This window comes from Microtus pennsylvanicus, chromosome 8 (genome assembly GCF_037038515.1).
Source record: "Microtus pennsylvanicus isolate mMicPen1 chromosome 8, mMicPen1.hap1, whole genome shotgun sequence".
Lineage (NCBI taxonomy): Eukaryota > Metazoa > Chordata > Mammalia > Rodentia > Cricetidae > Microtus > Microtus pennsylvanicus.
Window position 1 is genome coordinate 54,536,507 of NC_134586.1, and position 16,729 is coordinate 54,553,235.

Below are 16,729 nucleotides of genomic sequence, written 5' to 3' on the forward strand. Positions count from 1 at the left end.
AAGACTGCACAGACCCTGTGATGCCCAAATGTGTCTATCAGGTAATCTGCTCACTAGTATAGGATACTGTGGTGGGATGCAGGAGGAGGTCGAAGGCAAGAGAGAAAGAAGACACCACTATCAAAAACCTCACCAAATCTCACTAAACTCCAACCACCCCAAGGTCATCCACATCAATCTACAGGCCTGGCCAGGTGTCAAAACTACCAGAGTTATCAAGTCCAGATGATCCCTACTTTAGAAAAATATTTATCAAATTAGTAATATATATAATAATTATATATATAATTATTAATTTATAAATATTAGAGTTTAACAAAATGACACTGGTCACTGTTAGGTAACAGCTGAGTTGGGTTCAAACCCTGGCTTGGCTGCTTAGGAGCTGTAGACCTGAGTTTCAGTTTTACCACCTGTAAAATGGGGACAGTAAATAGATTTTCCCCTTTATCTCCCCTTGGGGGTTCTGTGAAGACAGAAGACCTTGTCGACATTTGCATGAGAGGAACTGTTCAGACCAGAGTACCTGTTGCTGTGGGGTGGGACATCCTTCCTGCCCCCTTTATCTTTCCAGCATGAGTCCAGCCCTATCTGGTATACCGCTTGAGACAGCTGCCAGCTCGCAACATCAGGAGTCAGATATCGGCATGACTTATTCTTCAGGGGTGGGGACTCCCATTTCTCATCCTAACAGGTGGCATTTCACATGGGCTCCATGAGACATGACCGAGGAACAGACAAGCTGTGAAAAATGGCTGTCACCCTGGCTGCATTGCCCCTACTCCCAACCCATCCTTCATCCAATCAAGCTATTGATCTGTGAGCGCCTGTTCCTTGAAAAAGGTTATGGTAGGGTCTGAGGCGTGATCCTGCAAGAAAATACCTTCTGCACAGGAGCCCAAGGAATGACAGGCACTCAGCATCTTTCGCTCCTGCACCATGCGGGAGCCACAATGCTTCTGCATGTCTCCTCGGAGATCAGGAGATGCTGCCACCTAAGACACTTTGTCTTGCCCCTCACTGGTGTTGGCTGGCGTGAGGTCATTCAGTGGATGCAGAGCAGCCCTGGAGAGAACCTGGATCTTCTACTTCCAAGTCCAGCCTCTGCTTTTCCTTTCCCTATAGAATATCTCCCCTTCAGTGGTGCTCCAGGAGCCCCAGTATCAGCGAGAAGGGGAAAATCCATGGAAACGAAGGCAGAGAAACTAGGAGCAGCTTGTCAGGTGAGGTGTGGTCTGGGTCTTGCTGCAGCCTACTGGTTAGAGTGTGACTATCTGTTAGAGTGTGACTATCTGGCTCCAATCCGTTCCCACTCAATTTTCTCTACTCCAGTTTCATGCGATATAATATTTACTGTCCTCCTATCCTGATGGGTCCTAGTTGAGAGTCTCTGGACATACAAAACAAACCCCCCGATCTCACTGAGGGGACAGTAAAGATGTAGAAAAGAAGCTGGGACCCATCAGTGTGTCCAGGGGATGAGAAGGAAGCCAGCACTTTTGGAAGGGAACAACAAGAGGAGCAGGGGACAAGAGATGTGGCTTAGAGTTTCCACGGCTGTTTTTCAAGGGCCCGAGGAGCAGGCTGGACAGCAGGGCTTAACCATGAGGACCCACACACGCAGGCTAAGCACAGTGAAATGGATGGGAGCGGGGATGGACAGGAGGGTCTAGTAAGGAGGCTCTCATGCTACTCCAGGCAGTAGTGATGGAGCCTGGGCCAGGTCAGCATGACAAGGAATCAGATTCCAATGATGAAACAGAACCGAGAGGGAGGATGTGTGTGAGGAACAGACGATGTGGAAGAGAGAAAAGTTCCCAGATCATGCTGAAATTTAACCCCGAGCACCTAGAAGAGCCAAGTTGCAACAGCCAAGGCGGCCAGGGCTAGGAAGGGAGACCCAGAATTTCAGTGTGCACAAGTCCAAATGAATTACTTACCACACACCTAGTAGCGATATCCAATGGGCTCCGGGTCCCAGAGGCAGGCCGGTTACAGGCGGACATGGTGGGATGTAACGGAAGCCATGGATGGGGAGAAGTCGGGCCCAGGAGGGAGTCCCAGGGCCCCTGAGCAGCAAAGGAGACTGAGGAGGATGAAAACTGCAAGCCTGTATGCGAGAACGCATGCTCGCTCCTCTGCCACCCTAGCTGATGGAGCACAGCCTGGTTGGCTCTGGCCCACCGCCCTAGCTGATGTTACTCTGACTGAAGAAGCATCTGCCTCCAAGATGGAGTTTGCCATCTTGAGCAGCCCTGGAGGACATGCTAAGGGACTGGGACCACAACAGACAAAAACATTGAGACAGAGAAGTCAGCAGAGGTGACAGTGTGTGCGGAGACCGGAGGCATGAGCAGATCCAGTTGCTGAGCGTTAGGGCTTGAGAGGTATGGGGGAAGCCAGCGTTGGGATTGCTCCTGAGCTGAGCAATGGGCTCAGCTTGACTTCCTGATGTGGAACCAAGCATGGGCCTGGCTGTTGCACCCTCTGGCTCCCAGGGGCCTTCTCTCTCCCTACAGGTAGTGTGCCCTAGCCAAGTCGCTGAAGCCATGTCTCCTGGTAATTTGTCACCCCTGGGGATGGCGTGAATGCAGAGTACCCCTTTAGGCAGACTGCTCACTAAGGGACGGGCACAGGAAGAAAGAACATTTCAATAGCGCCTGATGATACAAATCACCCGCTGTTGGTACTCACTGCTACTTTCTCTCTCTATTTTAATTAAATATCTGTCACTCACACATTCATGCCTGCTGCTCCCTCCCAGCCATGAGCGAGTCAGGCTAGATGAAGTCTGGGAAGGAGCCCTGGACAGGGAGCTCCCTTCCTGGCTAAGCCACTAACTGGAGGTGTCACCTTGGCCAAGCCCCCCCTCCCATGCCTCAGTTTTTCCACCCCTAGAGGGAAGGGACTGGACCAAAGAGTTAAATTTCCCTAGTTCTTCCAACTCAGGGAGCTTCTTGCAGCATCTTTTGACACTCTGACTCCTGTCCTCAAGTCTGTTTCACCTGCCGTTCCCTCCACTGCCCCTGGAACACACAGGACCATATGTTGCAAGAGCAATTATCTTCCGATTTCACCTCGCAATGCATCTTAATTTAACATCCATTCCTAGGTGCCTGCTGGAAAGTCCAAGCTAAGCCTGCTGGTTTCTAATTAGGATGCTGTTAAGCTTGTCCAGTGATCCACAACAGGGCACTTCCCAGGGAGATCGTGGGAGACGGAGTAGGGAGAGGCCTGGGGTCTGGTCCAAGCCCTTCCACATACAGCTGTGTGATCTCGTTCACATCTCTTTGCTTCTGGAAGCTTCCCTTTGGGGGAAAGGAAGAACAATCCAGCTTTTCATGGAACCATTGAAATTTCAAGGAAGCTAATAGACAAAAAATCACTAACAAAGTCAAGAGGCAAATATCCCCAACAAGTTAGGCCTGGATTTAAAAAACAAAACAAAACAAAAAAAAAAAGGATGCGTGCTGGGGGGGGGGGTTGTCTGAAACTGAATGTCTTGGCCTGTCTTGGTCCCTGAACAGGTCAGTACTCCTCGACTGTCCATCATCAGGTTGCTGTGGATACCAACTAAACTGATGGGAAAAGCATATCCTAGTGGTAACTAATTCATTATAAGTTCCCGAGAAACATGAGTTAGTATTCATTGGTTGCGTAGGATGGCCCCTGTTCTGGTCTAGTGACAAATCAGAGATAGATTCTGACTTGTCAGAGAGATAAACTGAGGAACCTGCTCAGGGTCACATAAGCAGGTGGTGGCTTTGAGATCCAGCCCCAGGGAGCCCTGGAGAAGGGGGCGGGCATGGCGTCCACCAGCCAGTCAGTGTGAGGTTGCCGCACTGAAAAAAGAATCTGGTCTACAGAAACAAATTACAGGACAGCTAAAGGTGCCCACTGCAAAGGCTTCCTGGGAGCAAACCTACCTCTCAATTTGTTCGGACTGCCCCCATCTTCCAGACTCCCAGAGAAGGAGGGCCTGCTCCGGCCTCCTGCAGGAAAATGTGGGGAAGCTGGGCTGGCTCTCTCCATTGTTACAAAGCAGTTGTGTTAGGAGGGAAAGCCAGCCTATCTCTGTCCAGACCGTGCCAGCACCACAGAGGGCAACATTCCCCAGACAACAGTGAGCGACCAGACCCTGGGGACCCTGTTCCAGTGCTCTTCACACCCAACACCCATAAAGTGACACTCCTGCTCACGGCCCCCAGTTCTGTGACCCACATTAATTACCCCCAGCAACGCTGAATCCTGGACACAGGGAGGTGGCGGCTCCACTCCTCTGTCTGTTGTAAGACCAGTCCAGTGTCTCTAGCCGCACCTTACTCCCAAGACAATGACTGTTTCTAGTAAGACAATCTTAAAAAGAAAAAAAGCCTCAACCACCACCACCACAAGCAACAGCAGCAGCAGCAACAGCAGGATATGATTCCAAGACAGCCAAAATGGTGGCTTCCTGTTTCTTTGGGAATGTGTGTTGGGAGCGTGGCATTGGGCAGGGTGCTGGGTGGGGAAGGGGCTTCCCTTGTGTGCAATGGTAGCAGTAAAAGAAGCAGGGCAGACAGCCCGGAGCAGGTGGGTCTCATTAGCTAGGATTAGACGCTAGCAGACTCCAGCTTTGGGAACTTTCTAGCTTCCCCAGGCACGGGCCGCAGCTGGGAATCCAGCTTCCAGGCACCGCCCATCTGGCTGAGGCTCACTTTCCCAATCTGCTAAATGGTACTCCTCGGCAGAGATAGCTAAATTTCTTTGAGAACACTTTTGGGTTTCGCCGAGTCACAGAATGGGACGCGAGTAGGGTACGAGGGCCGCCAATGAGCCTGGAGGGGCTAACCCCTCGATCCCCTCCTCGGTTCGGCAGTGGAGCTCCGGCAGGGAGTTTTAAGAGGGGTGAGCCTAGGCAAACAGTTCAGACTTCCTAGCTCAACCACAGAGCTCCCGGCGTCTGATGGCCGAGTTGGGTGTGTCGAGCCCTAGAGTACCAGAACAGATTCTGGCGTCGGGGAAACATAGCGGATGCGCCCCGGGGCCAGGCGCGGCCACCAAAGGGCGAGCGAGGACCTGCTGGGACCCAGAGGACAGAGAGGAAGGACTGGGGGGTTACGACTAGGTCTTTTTGGAGGGAGGGGTGTCCTCTGTTTCCAAGGGGATCTTCCTCGGGGGAAACGGCGGGGTGCCTGGGACAGGACATCCCAACTCTTGGGCTCCTAGAGAAGGGACCCCCGGTTCCGCAGGCTCCACTTGCGGAGCCTGCCGCCCGTGTGGAAGGTGGCGCGGGTTCTTACCTGCTCTGTGCATCTTCCACAGTGGAGCCCGCGGCTGGTCGCTGCGTGCCGCGCGGGTCCGTCTGTCGAAGTCCCACTGCCGCCCGGTCCACCGCACCCGAGCCCGCCCCGGCCCGGCCCGCCCCGGGCACAGCACTCCGCTGCAAGGCGAGGGGCGCTGGGCGCGGGGCTTGGGCGGGGCGGGGCGTCCGCTCGAGCTCGGGGCTCCAGGCTCTGGCCGCGCCTCCTCCCCCTCCTAGATGTTTCCTCCCGCTCCCGAGAGGAAGGCTTTTTTTTTTCCTTTTTTTTTTCCTTTTTTTTTTCTTCAGTGCTGTCAGAGACCGAGGGTCCCGGCGTCTCCACGCACACTTAAAGGAGCCGGGGCTATGATCAAGGAGACCTAAGGAGCTGTACAAGGCTTGGGGACAGAGGCCATATATACCTTTATTTTCAGATTTAGATGTTAATTCAGTTTAGGTTAGGCTATCACAGAACATGATGGCCACAAGTTCTTGTCCTCATGGAGCTCAGATGGGGCGGTCGTTGGGGACTTACGACAAATTAAACCAGCAAACACCATGGCATGGAAGGATGCTTAGGCTCTCCACAGCCAGAGCCCATGGGGAGCATGTGAAATGCTCATTTTGGGGCCCCTCGGCAGACTCACAGAATCAGAGCAACTGCCAGGACTTTCTGAGGAAGCTGAAGTCAAAACCACGGGTGCAGAGTATGGCTGTCTAGTTCGCCATCACCTCTTCGAGGTGTCTAGAAAGGGATATCTGGTCGCTAAGGAGGCTTGACTCACGCTCTACAGGGGCCCAGTATCTTCTCAGTATGGTCCGTTGATGGCCACGGAGATAGTAGATGCCTTTGCCCTTAGGGAACCCTGTTTGACTGTTTACCCTGACATACGCAGTCCTGCTTCTTGAGACGGGAGCTCAGAAGAGGCCCCCAGTGAGAGGGGTCAACCACACCAGTGGTGAAGGAAATAACTTGGGCAAACCTGGAGGCATAAAGAGGCATGGCATGTTGGAGAGGACCAACCAGTAAGTGTGTGGGCTTGGCATAGAATAGGCCTCAGTGTTCCTGGTTATAAAATTAAGAACTAAATTTGAATCTTTCAAATGACCTTTCCATCCCAGAACCACCGCACCAGACTCCTAAGCCTCCAGCCTTTTGGAGAGAAACACTTGTGACTCTGGAATAGAAAATTTATAGCTGGGGTCAGCCAGATGGCTCAGCGGATAAGGAGCTTGCTGTGTCAGCCTCGTATCACGAGTTCAATTCCTGGAGCCCATGTAAAGGTGGAAGGATAGAGCAGATTCCAAAAGTTCTCTTCTGGCCACCACAAGTACACCATAGCTCATTTGTATGCCCCTGCTCCCACATGCTAACACTAAATAGATAATTTATTTTTAAGCAAAGAAAATATCTGACTGGATTTTGTTATTAAGACAAGTTCTTTTGTTTGTTTTTGTTTTTCAAGTCAGAGGTTCTCTGTGTAGCCTTGCTGTCCTGGAACTCTCTTTGTTTGAGGCTGGCCTCAAACTCACTGAGATCTGCCTGTCTCTGCTTCCTGAGTGCTGGGATTAAAGGTGTGCACACCACCAAACAGTCCTAAGTCAAGTTCTTAGTAGACTTGGATCAATGCGTGGTGGTTAGCTAGTGACAGAGGTGATGATGGTGGTGATGGAGGTGATGGGGGATGATGGTGGCAGTGGAGGTGATGGTGGTGGTAGTGGAGGTGATGAGGGATGATGGTGGTGTTGGAGGTGATGATGGTGGTGGTGGAGGTGATGGTGATGGTGATGGAGGTGATGGTGGTGGTGGTCAAGGTGATGGTGGTGGTGGTGGAGGTGATGATGGTGGCAGTGGAGGTGATGGTGGTGGTAGTGGAGGTGATGGCGGTAGCAATGGAGGTGATGATGGTGGTGTTGGAGGTGATGGTGGTGGTGGAGGTGATGATGGTGGTGGTGGAGGTGATGATGGTAGCAATGGAGGTGATGGTGGTGGTAGTGGAGGTGATGGTGGTGGCAGTGGAGGTGATGGTGGTGGTAGTGGAGGTGATGGTGGTAGCAATGGAGGTGATGGTGGTGGTAGTGGAGGTGATGGCGGTAGCAATGGAGGTGATGATGGTGGTGTTGGAGGTGATGGTAGTGGTGGAGGTGATGATGGTGGTGTTGGAGGTGATGGTGGTGGTGGAGGTGATGATGGTGGTGGTGGAGGTGATGGTGGTGGTGGTGGAGGTGATGATGGTAGCAATGGAGGTGATGATGGTGGTGATGGAGGTGGTGGAGATGGTGTTAAAAGTGAATGAAATCGCTGCAGAGAATGTGGCAGTGAAGTAGACAGGGACAGTGGTGATGCTGCTACAGATAGAGAAGAAGCACTTGTGGACGTCTCAGTGAAGATCGATGACTTGTCTTCAGTGTATGTGGCAGAGTCAATGAGGAGGAGGTCAGCAGGCAAGAAGTGAAGGAGTTGGTGATGGCAGAGGCAGTGAGGAGCAGGTGATAAAGGTGGTGGGAGTTGCAGAGTTGAGGCAGTAAAATGGTCGAGGTGATAGAAAAGGTTGTAATGATGGAGATAGCATATAGGGTAGAGATGTTTTTGTGTGTCTTTTTTCGGATGGTGATAGAGATATTTGGTCAAGTGATGGAGTTGGTAGTGATACAGGCAATAGTAGTAGACCATGTGGTAGACACGGGCAGAGGTGGTAACTAAAGTAACAGAGATGGTGGCGGTGACAGAAATGGTGGATGGTAGAGTTGGTTGGGGTGATGGAGAGGGTATATGTGATAGAGGTGATGGAGACAATATGGGTGATGGGGTTGATGGAGATGGTGGAGGTGGTCAAGGCGATGGAGACAATATGGGTGATGGAGTTGATGAAGATGGTGGAGGTGGTCAAGGCGATGGAGACAGTCTGGGTGATGGGGTTGATGGAGATGGTGGAGGTGGTCAAGATGATGGAGACAATATGGGTGACGGGGTTGATGGAAATGGTGGAAGTGGTCAAGGCGATGGAGACAGTCTGGGTGATGGGTTTGATGGAGATGGTGGGGTTGATGCCAGTAATAAAAGTGGTGGAGATGATGGAATTGGTTGAGTGATGGAGGTGGTGTAGGTGATGGATTGGTGGAGATGGAAGTAATCATCTTGAGGGAGGTGGTGGAGTCGGTGGTAGAGAGGGAAAGGAGATATGTATGTTTGAACGTGTGTGATGCTGAAAGAGTGGATAAATCCTTTCCATATTTGATGCAAAAAGAAACAAAGTTAGTTTGTTTTTTTAGAATATGCAGTAAAATCCCAAGAACAGAGCCTCAGCAGGATCCAGGAGGAGGCTCCTGTGACTCAGCTGCCTCTAGGGTTGTTTTTGCTCTGGGGTTTGTGGGAAGGGGTCAGGGTGGGGGCAGGGAACTACCCAGCCGCTTTGCTCAGCTAAGTCCAACCCAATGCGGTTGGATGTGGGACCTGTGAGCACAGCCCCAAGGCCAGTGGGGGAAACCTCACAGCTCCTTCAGCTGAGGCAGAGGGTGGTGCGGAGAGACAGGTTGCAAGGGCCAAACTGGGAACTTCTTTGTTTTCACTGATGAGGGAAAATGGATCCCAAAGCCTATGACTTTGCAACCATCCTGCCCAGGGTGATGACTGTCATGGCTACTATTTGAGCCTTAATAAATTGCATTAATAAATGCAAGTTTGCCAAGAATTCTAGTTACTGTGACCCCATTTCACAGATGGAAACTTCAGCCCTACAGTCTAGTCAGTTCTTTTTTTGGTGGCAGGGGGTGAGACAAGGTTTCTCTCTGCAGACCAGGCTGTCTGAGAACTCAGAGATCTTGCCTCTGCCTCCTGAGAGCTGGAATTAAAGGTGTGTATCACCATACCCAGCTTCTGGACTTCCAGTCAGTTCTTAAATTCTATCCATCCATTGACTACAACTCCCGAGTTACCTTGTGAGGGCACGAGGCTGTCCCCACTTTTCTAGAGGAGCTGTGCAGGACACCAGCAATACCTTGAAGGCAGATGCCCACAGAGGCAGGACGCTCAGTCTCCCCAGCAGACACCTTTTCTATGTTTCTCATTCCTTCCCTCTTGCTTTTCCTGTCTGAACCTCCTAGTGAGATCACCTCACCTCTGCAAGAGTGTCATGTTACCAAAGGAGCCATCTTTATGTCTCTGAAGTATCTGAGTAACAGCCAGGTGTAAGATCTGAGCTGGGAGAACTGGGTGCTGGAGTAACTGGGATGGAATACCTGCCAGGCGAGAAGGCCACGGCAGTGGTAACTAACGCTCACCCGCCCACATCCTACATCCTTCTCAGGGCAGCAGAAAGGGCTAGCTGTAGCTATCTTCACTGTGCCTGGAGGCAGAGAGGTCAGACCGCACCCAGAACGCGGAGCTGGGATGGAGCTGGGTCTAAGTCAGGTAGCTCCCAGCCTTGTGTCCACCACTTACCTTCTGCCTTCTCCATTCAAGAGACCTTGGTAGAGGCGGAGCCAGAATCCTAGGCCCACCCTCCCTTTCACCCTTCTGGCTTCCCGATTGCGTCCCCAGCCAGTCCCTGGGGCAAGCTACAGACACTCCGTGCCCACCAGAGCTCCAGGGTAACTGAGGCAGCAGATGCTCTTGGACACAGCACTAATGTGAACACACGACCCCATTCCCCATAATAGGTGGTCGTCAGACCCCATGGTGCCATGATGGCTCCCTGGGCTTCTGAGTCCAATCTCCCTCACTGGACCCTTCAAGGTCCCAGGACCCTCCTTCTCCCTGCAAATGCCCCTCCCCATCCCTGTCCACAGTATCCAGCCATCTTCATTTTTTTTCTATCTTTGGACAGCCTGAGGCTCCCAATTCCCCTGCACTGGACCAGGTTAACGGCAGCCTGGATTCCAAGTGCTGAAATCCAGCTGCCTAAGCCCCTGCTTGCGGCCCACGCAGTGCCAATCTGCCCGGAGGCCCGGTGGGGCCATTCTCCACAGATAAGAGTGCACCCAGCCTTTCCAGACACTGGAGAATACCTGGCATCAAGCTTCCCAGACAGGCAGTGGAACCCTGTGGCGACCCCAGGCCACTTACTCAGTTTCTCTAAGAAAAAAAAATCGTAATAGCTAATATTTGCTAAGTACTTGCTTTGTGTGCTCAGGAAATGTGTGGTATAGATTAATTTATGCAGGCCTTTCAGTGACCCCCAAAGGAAGGCACTGTCAGAACCTTCTGTTACTGGGGAGTCGACCAGAGCACAGAGGCCGAGGCACATAACTGGTAAATGGGAGGTTCTGACACTGTTTCTTCCTCATCCAGTGCTCAGGAAATGGCTATGGTCATACATGTTGATAGTGCTAGACTATCAGCGATGTTTAATAAATGCTTGCAGACGAGAAGGAACTGGGATACACAAGTGGCAATCCTAACACTCTGGGAGCAGAAAAGAGCACTTACTGAGCACCTCCTAAATACTAGAAAGGCTTGGGAGTGGAGGTAGAGGTCACTATGAGAGCCCAGCAGGGGACACAGGGGCTGGCCTGGGTTCTGCTTCCTGTCCCCATTGAGAGGAGGTGACAATCAACTTCATTTCCTGCCAAGACAGAGGCCTTTCCTTGAAGGCCTCCACTGCTAGCCTCCTCTGCTTCCCAGTCCTATGGCAGGGTCCCGTTGGGCTTCCGGTTTTCCGTGAGATACGCCTTTTGTCACCAGAGATAAAGGTATCTATGAAATAGAAATTCCTCCGGCCCTACAGCCTCTTATTCAGGGGTTCTCAATCTATGGGTCATGACCCTTTTGTGGGGGTCAAGGGGTCGCATATCAGATATTTACATTATTGTTCATAACAGTAGCAAAATTACAGGTACAAAGTAGCAATGAAAATAACTTTATGGTTGGGGGTCACCACAACATGAGGAGTTGCATTAAAGGGTCGCAACATTAGAGAGATTGAGACCCACTGCATTAACTGCTGTTCCTCAGGCCGGACTGCAGCTGTGGCATCATCAGCCTTCCTGGCTCTAGAAGGGACACATGCAAGGCAGATACCTGCCAGCAGGGACGGAGTTTTAGCAAGGCCCCCCCTTTCCTTCTGGTGCCGAAGATAGGGATGGGGGCACCAGAAGTTTCAGAGAGGAACGAGAGACTTGGGGTCCTCCAGTCCTCACAGCCACAGGCCCTGTGGTCCTGGGACAAGCCACTTTGCCTCTCTACCCTCAGTGTTCTCCTCTGTACAATGGAACACTGAGGGAAACAGAAGATAAACGAACATAGCACTTTCTCCCCTCTCCACCAGGTTCTGGATTGCTCAAGTGTGCTCAGCTTGGGCTACAGCCAGGGGGCTGGAGCAAGGAAGCATCAGACTGGACTCTCAGCATCGCATGGCATTTCCTACGAGGCAGAGGGAGGTAGCCGGTCCAGGTAGGTGCCCCGCTGGAGCCAGTACCTTGGAGCAGAAGGCAGGCAGGCCTAGTGAGGAGTGGGCTGGAGCCACAGCATGAGCCATACGCCAAGAAAGAACTCCAAAGACCAACAGCTTCCCATCCTGCAGGTGATGGGGAGCCCTGGAGTGTTGGCAGGGAGGGAGTGACATGGCCAGACTTAGGTAGAAAACTGGGGCTCAAATGCCAGCTGGGAAGGCTGGGTGGGGGAGGGGGCTTTGATTTCTTGCAAGGCAAAGGAGGGCTACCAAACAAGGTTGGCATGGGAATGGAGCCTCTTAGCTGGACTATCTAGCGTGCGGATGAGATGCATTGGGGCCCAAGGGGCAGGCAGGGGTCTCAGAATTTGCCCAGTAGGCCTCTACTTGATCTCCAGGGCAAGGTGGTGCTCTGGGTAGGAGGGGGTTGGGGGCTGGGCAAGGTCCAGCTTGGAGTTTTTATCACTGGGTGGGATTTTTATCACTGGGTGGGATTCAAGGTCTGTGGAGGAAGTGGCCACCCCCTTCCGGCCAGGCATTTTTTTTTCTTTGCACTGGTGCTGGCCACGTTGGCTTTTTCCCGAGGCTCCATTTCCACATACCGCCCCTCCTGGCTGGCCAGGCGTGGGCATGACTCCACCACACACCCGCAGCAGGGGCAGCCAGGCCCTAGGCTTCCTGTCCCTCTCTGGGCAGGCCTATTGGAGGAAAACAGCACTCAGGCCTTCTTCAAAACAGGAAACTGCTCTCCCTGCTTCCTGGAGGACAGGAACTGTCCCCATGGCAACTGTGGGACAAAGAGGCCACATTAACCCTTCCCAGGACAGGCTTGGCTTGGAGCTGCTTCTTAATGCCTCTGGGTATAGCCTCACTTGGGTGACTGAGAGTCGGCTGCAGCGGGTCTTTTCCAGTCTCAGTAGCCATTCTGAGGGCAAGGCAGAGCTGTGTACTCACGGACTATATCCACTGGACAACACTACAAGCTAAGGCCAGGCCACACGATAATCGAGGGCCATGGGAGGCAGCTATGGGGGTGACATGAGACTGCTTTTTCCAAGTGTTGGTGCATTGCCAGCTGTGTACCTGGAGCAAGTGGTTTAGGCTTCTCAGAACTCCATTTCTCTTCCTATGAAAGAGTAGCCACCTCAAGGGGCTGCTGGGAGCATTGACAGAGGCCACACATGCAGTTACTGTTCATACATGCTGATCCCGACTGCTTCCAGCTTCTCTCTCCTCCCGCTGTGGTGAGCACTGGGGAAGGCTCAGGACAGGAGTCCGCACTCAGGACAGCTGAGAGACAGCAGAGGGTGGTGGATCCCAGTGAAGGGGGCTTGGGTGTGACAAGGCCTTAGGGAACCCAAAGAGAGCACACTAGGAGAGGGGACAGTGAGTATATGTGACCACCATGTGAGGATGGGCCTGCACTCTCTAAGGGACAACAAGGTGCAGGGAGAGGGGAAAATGGAGAGATGTGAGGGAAGGCTTAGGGGTTTCATCTGGGAGCAGTGGAAAGACCCAGGGGAGGAGCAGAAAAGGACGGATTTGAATTTGCTTTGGGCTGGGGGTGGGGTTAGGGGGCAGAGCCCTTGACACCCTTCCCCTCTGTGAGCCTTGTGTTCAGTCCCCAGCAAGTGGGAAGAAGGGGGGGAGGGAGAAGGAGGAAGGATGGGGGGGAGACAGAAGAGAGAAAGGAGGGAGGGAAAGAGGGAGGAAGGAGGAAGGAAGAAGGGAAGAAAAGAAGGAGGGAGGAAGGGAGGGAAGAAAGGAAGAAGAATAATCTAGTTTTCTAGCTGTGGATGCCAGTAGATTCAGCTTAGGGTCGTAGACTAGGGACCCTGAGAGGTGATTTTTCTGGAACTTTGCCCAGAATTCGAACCCTGAAGAAATCCAAGACAAACCTTGTACTGTGGGAGTCAATAGAGACTCTATGACTCTAACATGCCTCTACTTAGGAGTCCAGCCTTTTCCCTGCCTGGTCCAGCCTGCCACAACCCATCGCCTTTCAAAGCCCCACGTTGCTTTGGGAATACGGCTGCTGGCCCTGTACACGACCCATCCCATCTCCATCCTCCCCAACCTCCTCCCTAGGCTCAGGCAATGCCAGTCTCCTGTCTTTCATCCCCAGGCCCTTTCTACTTGCTGTCCCTATCCCTGAGAAAATTGTTTCCTAAGTTTGCACATATGAAGGCTCTCATTACGTGCCAGGTGTCCCGCGTCACTGCCCCCTCCTCCCTGCTGCTTCCCTGACACCACTCCACCTCTTTCCTGTCCATCAGCTCATGTCTCCTCCTTCCTTGAACTTACCCTTCAAACGCACCACATCCCTCCACTCAACTGTGGACAGGAGCTCCCGTCTGCTCAGGAGCTGAGGCTCCAAGGTCTTTCACAGAAAATACCAAGCCCTGTAATACTAAATGGTTCTTCCTACACTCACACACCTGTAATAAAGAGAAATCTGCAAATTAGTCACACACACACACACGAGTAGTGACCACAACTAATTTTATTTAATGGAACAATGACAATAAACTACAATACAATTTATATTAATTAATTAATTTTTACTTAGGAACTGCTCATGTCTGGAATTTTCCACTTCACGGTTCTGGACTATTGTTGACTCAGAACAGCTGGAACTATGAGAATGAGGCTTTGGACGGGGCACAGCAAGACCAGACTGTGACCTGTGTCCTCAACAGAATGCCAGCCCTAGCAGACAGGGCCGAGGCTCCCTTGCTGCTGTCTCTCCAGCCCAAGGCCACAGCCTAGCCACACTGGTGTCCATGGTGACATCTGGTGAAGCTGGCTAAGTAGAAAGCCACATATCTGACCTAGGCTTCTATCTGCTGAAGAGGCCATGCTCTCAAGAGGAGGTAGTGGGGACCAGAAAGCAAAACCTCAACACTGTGCTCTGGAAGGCAAAGCCATTGATTTCTGTGTAGGTCAGCTTTCCACCACTGACTCGGAAGGAGGATGGTGAGTGGAGCTCATGACTTGGTGGTTCAGGTCCACGATATGTTGGCCCTGTTGAATATCACTACAGGAGTGTGTGACAGAGCAAAACCTGCTCACCTCATGGCCAGGGAAGGAGGGGAGCCAAGGCCAGGGTCCGATGTCCACAAGGGCACACTCTCAGTGACATGAAGTTCTCCTGCTAGACCCCACCTCTAGGGCCCACCACCTCCCAGGAGACTAAGTTGGATACTAAGTCTTCAATACATGGGCTTCTAGCATAGCAAGTGTGGTCACCAAGAACCATGCTTAGAGAGATAGTCTGAGACTCAGAGAGGAAAACCAATACCTACCTTTGTCCTCACCCTCCCACCAAGCCAGTAGAGGTGTATGGATGGATGGAAAGGAACAGCTTGGTTTGCTTAAGAGGGTCAACAAGGTCACTGCACAGTCCCCTCCCTTAGAGTGATGTAGGAATCCACATCTCAGTATTGTGTAAGAGTTTCCTCAAAGATTGGAACATTCCATTCTTCAGGGAAGCTCCTTAGGTAGGAAGGTAAAGAACTCAAAATAACTTCAGGAAGTCCCTGAAACTGACCAGATCCACTAGGCCCCTTCCTGCTAGAGTAAGCAATATAAGTTAAGAGTCCCTCTTAGACTGAATGCAAAGAAGATTCTCAGTCGAGCAGAGCTTCAAAGATGACTCTTGAGACAACACTGGCTGCCTGGAGGAAGCAGAAAGCAGCTGAGCTGCCTGGAAGAGGCTGAGACAACCGAGGTCCCTGGAAAGGACGCTCTCCAACCTGTCGACTGCCTGCAGGCTGTGCAGTGAGTCCTAAGTTCCTGATTTTGCGAGCTGTCACCTGTGCTGGGGCGGGCTTTGGTGACACAGCTTTTTTGATTCATTTCTACTCCTATAAATAACCCCTCGCCCATATTTCTGTAGGTAAAACGCATTGGTTCATCGAAGTAGACTCTAATGGTGTACATAGTTTGTCTGTTGTGGGGTCCCTATCTGGGGTGAATAAATATGTGTGTTGCATCTCCCGAGGAAAAGTTCTGTCACATAAGATTGGGCAGGTTAAACTATGAACTCCAAGGCTACACCAGGCAGGAGTCTCAGGGCTGGGATGAGAGACTTCATTCTGGGAAGCAATGGGGTTCACTAAATGCAGGGATTTAAGGAGTACCCCTGAAATTTCAACCGGTCACCAAATTAAAATCCAATGGCCAATAACTGACTAAGTGTGTATTGTTCCTAGAGGTAGGATCTAGGCACACCCTGCATGTTCAGCAGAGAGCTGGGGCAGCAGGGTGCCTAACAACTTGTTATGGTCACCAGTGTCGAATCCTCCCGGGGACAGGGAACTTCACAAGGCCAACTATTCCCTCGAAGGCTGGGTTGGCAGGAGAGAGGTGGCAATGTCACCTTTCCCAATGAACCAGGAAGGTGGTGGCTCAAAAAAGGAGCTCTCTGATGAGACAGCGGACAGCCCAGATTTATGTACACATTTGCGAGACTGTGAGCTTCCTTTGCTGGCCTGGGACGATGGTGAGGGGAACGGCTCTGGAGAAACACTCTTCATTAGCTTAATAAGGCTGTGTGTGTGCAACCATGTGCAAATACATGAGAACAGCAGGGGTGAATGGAGCCCCTGTCACAGGTGTCTTTAATAGCTGTGCTTCCCTCCCACAAAACACACACTTAGAGACATGAGCTGGGTCCCACCTGGAGACATCATTAAAGCTCCAGGCCCTGGCCCAGTCATCATGTTGGGACCGTAGGAACTCTGCCTGAGGAGTGTGGGGAGGATGCTTTCTTCATGGACCCCACCAGGAGCTGCGTTCAGAAGCCCACTGAAGCCCGGTGGTGGTGATGCTTGTCTTTAATCCCAGCACTCTGGAGACAGAGGCAGACAGATCTCTGTGAGTTCAAGGCCGGCCTGGTCTACAGAGCTAATTCCAGGGCTGTTACACAGAGAAACCATGGCTGTTACACAGAGAAACCATGTCTCCAAACAAGCAAGCAAGCAAACAAACAAAACCAGAGAAAGAAACCCACTGAAAATTCACAGTGTGAGCTTCAGACAGTGCTGGGATAGCTCAG

The 16,729-nt window shown here is 51.9% G+C and overlaps 1 protein-coding gene across 1 annotated transcript in view; it reads right to left on the minus strand.

The window, feature by feature from the left end:
• The window catches only part of Fgd5 (FYVE, RhoGEF and PH domain containing 5), a 102,492-nt gene extending 97,039 nt beyond the window's left edge, over positions 1-5,453 (minus strand). The window contains exon 1 of the mRNA XM_075983459.1: positions 5,283-5,453. Within this exon, the coding sequence (XP_075839574.1) occupies positions 5,283-5,295 (13 nt within the window). The 5' untranslated portion in view covers positions 5,296-5,453. The remainder of the gene's footprint in view (positions 1-5,282) is intronic.
• Positions 5,454-16,729: the final 11,276 nt, after the last annotated feature.